Raw genomic sequence first — 11,982 nt, 5'->3', positions numbered from 1 at the left:
CATGGGCTTGCCACCTGTGAAAATCACCTCTTTGTTGCTGAGGTAATGGTGAAAACATTAACCAGGATGGGCCTCAACTTCCCATCAGATAAATGACACTTAGAGGAACAAGACACTGAAGTACCTATTGTGTTTTTTACTCGCTAAAGGCTGTAGGGGAGGCTTTGGAAAACCCAGCGTTTTAAGATTTCCCTGTTGGTATGTCAAGCTTTTTTGTGCCAGAAACACCTCTATTCCATAAACGTGTGCAGACAGGGGAGCTGTATCTGGGCCCATCACTATCAGATGGCTCTGTTAAACAAAAATGCTATATAAACAGGAAGGGTGGAAAAGGATATTGCTAGAGAAAGAGCAGCCTCTCCCTCTCGCACTCATGCTGTGAGGAATGCAATAGGAAATTCTTGCTCCAGGATTAACAATCATAAGGAAAAATAGTTTTAAAAGCATGTGTATAAAGCTCTTGTGAAAAGTAAAGATTTCATTCCAGCCACCGCTCTAGCACATAACCAGACTGCATTTCCCTGCTCCAAAGCAAAACAAAAGCCAAATACGGGGATGCAGAACTAAAGTTTGCCTTAGGAGGGACTCGTAAGGGCCAATCAGGCCAATTCTTGATAGCGATCTGAGAAATTGCAACAGGATTGATTCCAACCACCTATTTTTAGATTTTCTAATGGGGATGTGAAATGGAGACAGCTGTATCTCTAGAGCGATGGAGTGAAGCCAAGCAGCCCTGTGCTGGAGCGTTGGGCACCTGGAGGCTGTTGCGGGAGGAGAGGTGAGCGCGTTCACGGTGCCGGGAGCCGCGGCAGTGCTCTGTGTGCCGGGCTGTGTGCGACACTGCGGTCACAGCCACCGCCAGCACCGCACCTGCGAGCGGCACCGAGCAGGGAGCTGGGTGCCGTGCCTGCCGCCGCGCCCGGGCTCCCCGGGGATGCAGGGGACGTGTCCCGCCGGGCACGGCACCCTTGCCAAGCGCTGTGCTCAGCCGCTTTACACCAGCACTGTGAAAGGCCCGCCCTTTGCACCATGAAGGTCTTATATTTTGCCTGTGTGCTCATCAAAAAGTAAAGGCCACTGCATATGCTGCACTCACCCCATGATCCTAGAAAACCTACATCTTCTTTGATGCAAAGAATACAGGTTCGGTCGGGCCACTAATGAGGAACAAAAAACAAAACCTAAAAGGAATTGAAGCGAGTATTTGAGAGCCAGCAGCCGATAACTGAGTGCATCCCTGGGCTGCCCAGCGGGGCCCGCAGCACGGCGCCGCAGATGCTTTTCCAGGGATGCGGGCGGTCCCTCGCGATGGGAGCGCGCCCGCCCCGGCTCGGCCCCGCCCCGGAGGAGGGGAGCGCCCGGGGCGGGCTGGGCCGGGCCGGGCCGGGCCGGGCGGAGGGGCCGCCCCGCCTCTTAGTCGGCGGCAGCTGCTGCTGCGGGGCCGCCGCCGTGGGCAGCCGCCATGCCGCGCTCGCTGAAGGAGGAGACGGCGCTGCTGCTGGAGGATTACTTCCAGCACCGCGGCGGCGGCGCCGCGCTGCCCCCCAGCCCCACGGCGGCCGCGCTGCGGCGGGCGGCGGCCGAGCTGGAGCGGCAGGAGCGGCCCTTCTTCCGCTCCTGCGCGCCGCTGGCGCGGGCCGAGCCGCGGGAGGCGGCCGCGCTGCTCGGGAGGGTGGCGGCGCAGCTGGAGGCCGACGGTGGCCTCAACTGGGGCCGGCTGCTGGCGCTCGTGGTGTTCGCCGGCACGCTGGCGGCCGCGCTGGCCGAGCGGGGCTGCGGCGACGGGCCGCGCTGCCTGGCCGCCCACCTGGCCGCTTACCTGGCCGAGGAGCGCGGCGAGTGGCTGGAGGCGCACGGCGGATGGGTGAGCGGGGACGGGCGGCGGGGAGCGGTCTGGGGCGGGCGCCGGGACCCTCGCCCCCTCCCCGGTGAGCGGGGCAGGGCAGCCCCCGGCTCCGTGCAGCGACTCGTCCTGGGGGAAGACGTGCCCGTGTCGGCGATGGGCGTGCGCGGCACCGGCGCGGAGCGTCCCTGAGGGCTGCCGGCCATCGCCACACGCGGTGTGTCCCTGAGGGCTGCCGGCCATCGCCACACGCTGTGTGTCCCTGAGGGCTGCCGGCCATCGCCACACGCTGTGTGTCCCTGAGGGCTGCCGGCCATCGCCACACGCGCTGTGTCCCCCAGGGCTGCCGGCCATCGCCACACGCGGTGTGTCCCTGAGGGCTGCCGGCCATCGCCACACGCGGTGTGTCCCCAGGGCTGCCGGCCATCGCCACACGCGGAGTGTCCCTGAGGGCTGGCGGCCATCGCCACACGGGCTGTGTCCCCAGGGCTGCCGGCCATCGCCACACGCGGTGTGTCCCCCAGGGCTGCCGGCCATCGCCACACGCGGTGTGTCCCCCAGGGCTGCCGGCCATCGCCACACGCTGTGTGTCCCCCAGGGCTGCCGGCCATCGCCACACGCGGTGTGTCCCTGAGGGCTGCCGGCCATCGCCACACGCGGTGTGTCCCCGAGGGCTGCCGGCCATCGCCACACGCGGTGTGTCCCCAGGGCTGCTGGCCATCGCCAGCTATGCTCTGGGCCATTGGGGTGCCCCGGGTGCCCAGTGCTGCGGTAGCCAGATCCCTCCCCTCTGGTGCCCGCACATGGTCCCATTGGGGTGCAGCCTCCCTGTATGGCAGGAGTGATGCTGCTGGCTGAGGGAGAGAAGCTTGCCTTTCCCTCAGGTCTACAGCCTGTGCATTTCGGCCGGCAGGCTGGCACAGGTCCTCTCCCAGGTGTGAGCACAAACCCGTGCCAGTTCCCAAGTACACCTGTGTATTAAGGCACCCACCCTCCAGACATGCGGCTCTTTTTCCTGCCCGTCCTCAGGCCGGTCAGGTCGGGTCTAGGGAGAAAAGAGATGCACACATTTAAGGCATCGGTACAGCTCTGCCTGTGTTTTTGAACAGAATGTCAGCAATCCCACAGAACTGCTCGTTTCCCATTCCCAGTCCTAGTGGAATGCTTTATGTCAGTACAAATAAGCACTAAAAATAGAAAGGAAGGGAAGTAGCCACTGGTTTCGTTGACTTTTCCAGAGACCAAAATGAACTTAGTTTTCCAGTGGTCACTGGTCCATCTGGCCACTTATAACAGTGTAGAGGTTGGCTGCAGCATACACTGTCACTTGGCAAAATTGGGGAAATCTTATTGCCTGTTAGCACAAATCAAAGTGTAAAGAACAAAGTTCCGGAAGAAATTAAGAGTATAACTTGTTTACATAGACATCTGCGGAGCAGAGTTCAAACACGACCATCTGGAGTTGTATTGCTGCCACTTCTGATTATCACAATGATCTGGGGGAGCAGCTGCCAGCTTTGCTCTGTCATAGGTCAGCTCTGAGCAGTGTCCACATGGCCCTTCCAAGACAGTGTGTAATCGGTCCCACGTCCACTGAGATGGGACTGGCTTTGGGCTCCTGTCTTAAAAGTGGAAATTTCCATATCCTGTGTTTTAGAGGTTTTCTGAAACTTAAATTAAGAGGAACAATGCTGGCAACTTCCATCAGAAACTCGTCTAAAAGGGCAAGAATATGTAATGACACACGGAGCATCTCAATAGGAAGTGACCAATTGTCTGTTGAGCAAATTATACACACAATTGTAGCTGCTCCTTTCAGTTGCCTTGTGCAGAGGCTCTCACAAAGTGTTTTTGCCTGTGCCCAAGGCAGTGGGTTTAGACTGTCGTGACTGAAATAGAGACTTCTGCAGCTGACAGGCTGGGCTGGGAGGATGAACCTGTGCTCGAATTGCAAGCTAAGCAACTGAGTGTCCTTTGTGTTGGTGTTGCAGGATGGCTTCTGTCGCTTCTTCGGCAGGCAGGGCTCCGAGGCGGCCGAGCAGAGCAGCACCATCGGCAATGCCATCGTGGCGGCGGCGGCGGGCATCGGCATGGCAGGACTGGCTTTTCTCTTGGTGCGGTAGGCCCACGGACGGACCTTCCGTGGCAGAGTACTCTCAAAACTGACAATTTACCAGATTCCACTTTATTTTCTATAGAACAGACCCTCTAAGAAGAAGTCTATATTTTTAAACTGGCTCAGAAAACTGCCTCACCAAATCCTTGGCTATAAACTGCTTCACTCGCTCCCCAGTAACGGCACAAACTAGAGCACTGTTTGTGCGTGTTCAACACCTGTTGTCTCCAAACATCCTCTGGACTTTCTTTTTTGAAGGTGTAACCTAAACTTTAGCATGGTTCATGTACTGTAACTTCTGAGTGCTTGGTGTTATGCTAGGAAAACATTATGGTGGGCTTGCTACTAAACCCTCTGTTCACGATGTCTTATTTGCGTGGAGGCAAGTCTCAGAACCCGCGTTCATTAATGCTGTAAAGTGGGTGAACATTGACTGTGATCTAACGTGGTTTATGGCTTCAAACGTGGTGCACAGCACTTGCAATCAAGGCAACTCATTTGTTGATTTAGAGCAATTGGTGCCTCTGATGCAAGAAGCATTAGGGCTTAATGTAACATAAGGCTGAATTCATTACACTACAAGAAGGTGAGTATTGATACAGGACAGTAATGGCTGCAGTACTGGTTCCTACTGAAAGGAAAAGAATTTAAATATTAAACCTTAATTGGTATATTGAAATCCAGTGAAGGCTGGAATTTCTCTGGATTTCCCTTACAAAGTGAGAATTTCCATATATCTTAATATATTTTTGAAGTATTTATCACTGTATAATACTTGTAGCCATGACATCTTTATTTTTGTTTAAAACTTAATGCTGGTTCTTGTCCCTCTAGTTTGTATCAAGCATTTGTCTTGTTTGAGTAATATTTCACTCTGTTTTCAAAATGCTGTGTATTTCTTTCAATGGTTGTACAAATTGCCTTATGTTTCTGTAGCTTTTTAATAATGTCCTTTGGTTATTCACAATGTGTACAATTTTACTATGTTGACTTCAAAGGTGAATAAATGTTAAGTATTTTTATTTTAAAAAACTGTTCTGATTATTAGATCGGATGGATGCTGGTGCTCAGACAGTGAGTGTTTTTGGTGGTTACCTAGATGCTTGTTTGTATTCACTGTATTGCTGATGCTTTGAGGTGAGGACTTGTACAGCACTTGTAGAGCAGTCTGATACCAGTCCTCAATGCAGTCCTGCAGTCCAGACTGGAGATAATACAGCCTGAGGAGAAAATCCCATCCAAAAGGTCCATCTTCACTGTGGTGACTGGAAACAACCTGGTGGTTTTTTAAGCCAAAGCTTTCCAAAGTTTACTAACATAGGCAGGTGCAGCCAGCCTCTTCCAAGAGCTGCTCATGCTTGTAGAGATGACAGAGCTCTTGTTTCTTCTCTGCCAAGGCTTGCTGCTGCCTCTCTCACACACGCTTTTTTACTGAAACTGGAGTTTCTGAGTCAACTGTGCAGTGTTTTGCTGGAGTTCAACCTTCTTGCATTAGTCCTACTGGGCAGCTGTAATCTTTGAGGGTGTTGGGCTTTGCTCTTTTAAAAGGTGGTCTCATGCCCCTGTCTCCAAGCTGGGGGCTCTGATGTCTGTTAAATGCTGCAAGTCTATTGCTCAGCCTCCCTCCCTGGCTGCCTGTGGGCCCATGGTTCTGCCCTTTGAGAGGGTCCTCCTTGGTGGGAAGAGCACCCAGTGGGCAGCAGACTTTCAAAAGCTCAGCCTGGCAGCCAGGTCAGTATCACTGTGGCTGGCAGTGGCCACCCTGCTTCTCCTGCTGGCCACTGGGCCCTGGGGCAGGCATGCAGCAGCCACGGCCTCAGGCTGGACAGAGCAGCGTTGTGCTGGCTGGCCACAGATGCAGGAGAAGGACAAAAAGGGGCATTCAGGGATGGTAAGTCCCACAGAGGCAGGAAGGAGCTGGTGGTGCTCCCCCTCATGCTGCTGGCTCTGAATAAACGGCTGCTTGTTCTCCAACTTCCAGTTCTCTAAACTCCAGCTTGCCTCCTTGCAGCAAAAGGACTGGGAGCCTGTGGTGCAGGACTGTGCTTGGTTCCTCTCTCAAGTTCTGCAGGGATGACTCCCACATGTGGCAGCTGATTGCTCTGGGCGTCTGCCTGCAGTCATCCAGGAGGCTGCACTGCCTGGAACTTTGTCCACAGTGGGAGTAAGCTGGTTGGTCCTGAGAACTAAAAGTAGTTTCTAAAACATGAGATGCTTTGGGGGATATATGATGAAAAGCATGGGGAATGACAGGGCAAGAAATGCTCTAAACAGAGGTCAAATGTCTCTCCTGTGCCAAACAGAACAAAGATAAAATATCTGTATCTTGATTTTCAGTGTAATCTGATCTGGCAGGCCCCATGAAAACAATAGCAGAGAGGATATTTATGCTGGCTTTTACAGTCTGCTCTGGAAAAATGAAAAATCCCCCAACAAACTCGGCCTGGAAATGTCCTTTAATAAAGTCACATCAGCTTTTGGTGTAAACCAGACCCTTTCCAACGTGCAGCTTGAAGAGCATCTGCCATTCTTTCTTGGCCTGGGAGAAGCTGGGACTGGATTCTAAGAGCCAGGAAAGCTGCAAGGCTGAGTCAGAAGGCTGCAGTGCAGCTCTGCAGTGAGTGGCAATACTGCCTGGAGCCAGGCTGCTCTGGTGGTGTCTGCTGGGAGCCTGTGCTCAGTCCCCTGAGAGCAGGGGCACAGCCCAGGCTGCTGGAGCCTGGCACAAGAGGGGGTAACTGCCTGTCCCAGCCAGAGCAGTATGGGAATGTAGGATTGAAGAGCAGGACTTAAATCACTGGAGCCCCATTGATTTCAGGGCAGTTCAGACTAACTTAGCATGACTTCTAATTTTTTTTTTAATTATTATTTCAGTTTTCACCTGACAGTTTGTCTCAATGAAGTAATGTATTTTCTCAATTGAAAACTGCTGCTCATCCGCTTTTCTGCCTCAGAAAAGGGAAGCAAGATGCTGCAGTTTCTTCCTTTAAATGCAGAAGGGAAGTAGGTGGTGTTTCAGTGCAAGGCTGTGTCTAATCCTCATGGCAGATTTCAGCTCTCCAGCACTGTTGTACTTGCTGGGTCTGTGGTGGATGCAGCAGGCTCATCCTGTCTGAAGATTTCCACATGGCAGTAGCTGCAGGTTCTGCAGGGGGCCCAACGAGTGCTGGCAGGATTGAGGGGAAAGGAGAGGAGTGAAGGTGCTGTCTGGGCTCTTCCATCACCTGGCTGCTCATACCAGTTTTGTGTCTTTCCTGCTGTGCTGTTATGAAGACCTTTGGAGGGCTGGGGAAGGTGTGTTCCCAGTTTATAGAGGTGCTCACAATGGTCTCACTGGAGGTGTCAGTATTATCTGCTGGTGCTGCACCTGCTCCCTACACAGTTCCCTTCTAAAGGAACATCAACTGGAACCTCTGGCCAAGGTTGCAATGCTGTTGCAGCAGCCCAGCTCTTATTAAAGGAAAAAGCAATTTACTCATCAGGCTTCTTAAGAGCATTGAACTAGCCAGTGGGTTTCTTTTTGACTTGGAAAAAATGAGGCACTGTTAGAGCTCAAAAAAGTGAGTTGCAGGATGGTGTTACATGGCAGTTTGTGAGCTGCTTTGCTGTGGTATGCAAAAAATCTGGTCTGGCACGTCTCACTGGAGGAATTGGTGCTGGTGCTGTGTTCTTTTCTGACCATGCACACTGTAGGGTGGTACCCAACCTTGGGTAGGACAGGAGAGCCCTGTTACAAATGACTCAGCAATTGGATAGCCAAAACCCCTCCAGAGAATCACTGGAAACCAAAAAGGTCAAGTGTATAGCATTTATTCACATAATTTCACTTCTTGTGCTCATTCTGTTTAGATAATGAAAACACACTTCTGGGTTTTACTTCTGTTTCTCTGGCTGCTTTCTTACCAGACTCAAGCTGGTAAGAGGCTCTCACAAAGTGGTTTTGCCTGTGCCCAAGGGTTGTCCTTGCCAGGACAAAATGCTGTGTGAGGAGAGCAGGCACAGCTGGGAAATTACTTGCTTTCAGGTTTAAAAAGTGTCATTGTAATTCCTTCTTAAATGCTGCCATTATTAGGAACACTTTTAAATGTTACCTTCAAACTGTTAACAATTATCTTGTCACTAACTGAAGTTTATAAATGTGAACAGAGTTAAAAATAAAAACATAAAATCCTGATTTACTTGAAGTCAAATGCAGGAAGTCTAAAAATCAACTCTCTGCTGAACTAACAAGACCATTTTGTTGGATTTTTTCTCTGCCTGGGTTTGGTCTATTTGTTTAATTCAAATGAGAGGTGGAAGAGAGGACCTGGCTTTCTTTGTCAGAGTCTCTTTTCAAACAGGCAGTGTTTTTTGCCCAGCCTGTGATGTTTCTAGCACTGCAGCCTGGAACTGATACTTGCCCATTGACAATCTCATGGTTTCTGGATGTTCACCCAAGCTGGTGTGTGTTGTGGATTTCTTTCAGTTAAGAATGAAACCTGTTAAAATGAGTGCTTTGATTCATAGGGGACATGGTGGCCATGGAGATGAGTGAATATGTGTGGTCTGTGGCAAGAGACTGCAGTGCAAGGCACTGGAGAAGCCTGTCTGCAGAGAGCCACTGTAGACATTGCAGAAAGTTAGTGCTTTCTGGATTTAATATCTTTATGATTCTGACCTGTGACTACAGTTCATTTGAGGGAGTTCTTGTATTTGACCCAACCTACTCTTTTGTTTGTCTCTGAACAGCTCAGCACATGGTGAGTAACAGCAGGAACCCCACACCCTGCTTATGGCATCTGGTGCTGTCCTTTTTGTTATCAAATGTGGCTTATACCCTTAAGAAGCTGTGTGGGGAAGGGGCACCTGGTTCAGTCTAAGCACAGGGGAGATTTCTGTGCTGCATTGCACCTAGTGGGGTCTGGAGATGGCAGCTGGAGCTCTGCTCTGAGCAGCCTGTTCTGCAGCCAGGAGCTCTTGCTGGCCCTTTTAATTTGCAATGCATAGTAGTAAAAGGGCAAAACCACTGGGCTTCATCAAAGGCTGGGGACAGAGCACTGCTTGTAGTGTGCTTGCTAATGGCTGGTTGGCTCCTTCCTTGTAGCTATTATTGTCTTCAGCAGATTCCCAGGCTGTTGTAATTAATTTGAAACATCAATTATGAAGCTTTATGATGAGCTCTTTGGGAACTCCTAAAATACAGGTTGGTGTGGCTCTGGTGAGGAGTTGGTGCAGGACAGACAGTGTTAACTCCTCTCTCTGGGAACTGCTACCAAAAGCTCTCATCAGCCAACCTCCTGGCACACAGACTGGACCCTCCAGCTTCTCTGGCTAGACATGGCTGCTTTGTGCCCCTTCCAGCCTGGGAGACAGAGGATGTGCTCCCAGAGATCCCAGCATGGCCCTGCTGGGAGGCACCCAGTGCTGGGCTGCCCCTGGCAGCATGGGCATGGCTGCCTCTTGGTGCCCAGCACAAGCCCATGAAGGAGTGGCCATACAGGTGCTGTACTGGGTGGGTGGTGGTTAGATGACTAATGATTCTGATGCATGAGCAAGAATAAATTCACCAGTCGTGTGTAAAATAACATTGTAAAATGGTGCTGGTGTGATCAGTGGCAGCTGAGAGCTGATGGTGCTTGACAGGCAAGGAAAATGCTTGTTTCCTGTTATCCAGCAGAGATTTAAATGTGGAACTGATTATACTGGGAGTCTACAAGTGATGAGGTTCCCTGAGCATTTCATGCCCAGGCTGGATTGGTGGCATTTCCAGGCAGGTGTCAGTGCTGCCGAGGAGGGGCTGGATTTCTGCCTGGGCTGTACTGGATCCTCACACAGTCCTATGCAGAGGAGCACCACTGGGCTGTGACAGGCTGTGACAGTGTCCCTGTGACAGGGGTGTGGGGCTGTTGCACAGCCTCTGCCTGCTGTGGAAGCCTTGACCTGCAGTCAGCCAGTCATTAGGTGGTTTCCATGCCAAAACTCCATAGAAACCTCTGAGTGTTCTGGCTCTGAATAGTCTGTAAAATGTGCAAGGTTGGAATATTTTCCTTTTTTTTTTTTTTTTTCCCCAAATGGCTACGTGATCTAAAGTGCCTGACTGGCAGTCCCAGCCTGGGCACCTCTCCTGCCAGGGCTGCTGCTCAGCACAGGTCACTCACAGCTGTGACATGAAGGATCTGCCATCCTTAAGTGTTCTCACTGCCAGTCTTGTAGGCAGCTCTGCCACGGCAGCATCACCCTTCTCCTCATCTAGAAAAAGGAAAACTAATTACTCATAAACTCTTTTAAGAAATGCACAAAACAGCACAAATCTTGCCTGTGTCTGTTTTTAAAGAAAAGAAAAATCATCTGGGGTCTTGTGTATTGTCCTTGGTGATGTTCAGAGCAGAGCACCTGCCACTCTGAAACCCTTCCAGGTTTCCTGGTCGCTTTTTCCAAGCGAAGTCCTGCTCCATGGGAGGGAAAGGTTAAGCGTGGGAGTGAGCGGGGCAAAAGATTATGTGAAACAGAAATCGCGGCGCTGTTTGTTCTGCCATCTGCTCCATGCTCCATCCAGGCTGTGGGTGGTTCCCAGAGTGACCCTGCTCCCCTCCCTGCACGGCTGGCAAAGGGCTTTGAGCTGCCAGCTGGCACACCGAGCCATCCCCGCTGTCCCGGGGGAGCTGCCCTGTGGCAGGCTCAGGCTGGGTGCTGTGTCTGGCCAGCAGCTGTGGCAGTGCTGGTGGCCATGCTGGAGCTGCCACCAAGAGCCTGCTCCAGCAGCAATCCAGAAAAGCCTGGACCTCAGTGCCCTTGGCACAAGCTCGGTGAGTGCCAGGGGCACATCTGTGCCATCCCTGCCGGGAGCCCCGGGGCAGGACAGCCACAGCTGGCCTGGGACTGCTCATGGTTCCATCACTGCCGCCGTGTGGGGCAGGATGCTCCCCGGTGAGCAGGGCAACTCGTGCCCATGTGAGGTGCTGCCACCATCCCCAGGAAGCAGCAGCAGGGCAGACTGAGCCCTGCACAGCCCTGTGCCACTCATATTCTGCAGTGGTGACATGTGCTGCAGTGTGGGAGGATGGAAGTGGTGTTTGTCCCTTCTTTGGGACAGCTGGTGAAAGGTGAAATCATCTTGCCTCTTACACCTAGAGCCCTTTTCTGCTCTGCCTCCTCCCCCAGCCCCCTTCTCCCGGTCTCCCCAGTCCCCAGCCTGGCTGTGCCCAGGGCTGGGAGTTGTGCATTCCCTGCTCCTCATCCCCCTCTGCCCCCTGCCCACCCTCCCCACACAGTGCTCACTGGGGAATGTGACCTTGCTCTTTAGATTATTTACAGACAAAATATTGCTGCAGGCCTGGGGAAGGGTTTTCTGTGTTGTTTTTTCCTTTTTTTTTTTTTTTTAAGTGACTGGATTCCACAAAAACTGAATTATTCCAAGGGCGTGGGGGCCCTGGTGGGAATGCTTTGCTCTGTTTGGGAACAGGCTGCCTGCAGCCATATTCCCTGGCCAGCACAGGGATGCTAGAGGCTCTAAGTTTCCCCAGCTATACGGAACAATCTGTCTCTGGTTTTCTTGGAAAAACCCACCCCTTTCTTGGGGAAGGCTGCCAGGACGGGACACAAGCATTAAGAGGGCTGTGGCACACATGGAACCAGGAGCTTGGCTGCCTCCCAAGGTGTGTTAGCAGGCACAGAGAGCTGCCTGCAGGTTAGTGCAGATTCAGGAGTGCTTTAGGTGGCTCCCCTCCCCACACCCCTGGAGCTCTCCACTTCCCCTCACTTGGGAGCTCCTGAGTCTCCTGCTGCTCTTGCAGACTTGGTTTGCTGAGACCTCAGACAGCGCTGTCACATCCGATCGGAAGCCGTGGTGGGCTGATTTCTCCTTTTTTTTTGCTTTTACTGGCAGGATCAGCAGCTGCCCTTTTCCCACTGCTGACAGTTCTTCTGTCTAGCTGAACTTCTGAAAGCCTCGTGGTGGTGGTTTCCCACTGAGCAGAGCCCTCTTGCCTCTGACCTCGCACGGCTGCGGCCGCGTCCCCTTCGCGTGGCTGCTGCAGGCACAGAC

General features: G+C 52.4%; 1 protein-coding gene across 1 annotated transcript; it reads left to right on the top strand.

The window, feature by feature from the left end:
- Positions 1 to 1,386: 1,386 nt before the first annotated feature.
- BCL2L10 (BCL2 like 10) lies at positions 1,387 to 4,991 on the top strand. The gene is made up of 2 exons (XM_079318224.1): positions 1,387 to 1,864; positions 3,835 to 4,991. The coding sequence occupies exons 1-2, from the start codon at positions 1,463 to 1,465 to the stop codon at positions 3,964 to 3,966; spliced, it is 534 nt and encodes a 177-aa protein (XP_079174350.1). The 5' UTR covers positions 1,387 to 1,462; the 3' UTR covers positions 3,967 to 4,991.
- The last annotated feature ends 6,991 nt before the right edge of the window (positions 4,992 to 11,982 follow it).

The sequence above is a fragment of the Erithacus rubecula genome, assembly GCF_903797595.1.
Source record: "Erithacus rubecula genome assembly, chromosome: 14".
NCBI classification, from domain to species: domain Eukaryota; kingdom Metazoa; phylum Chordata; class Aves; order Passeriformes; family Muscicapidae; genus Erithacus; species Erithacus rubecula.
Note: the sequence above shows the minus strand (reverse complement) of the source record. Positions and strands in the feature narration are given on the sequence as shown.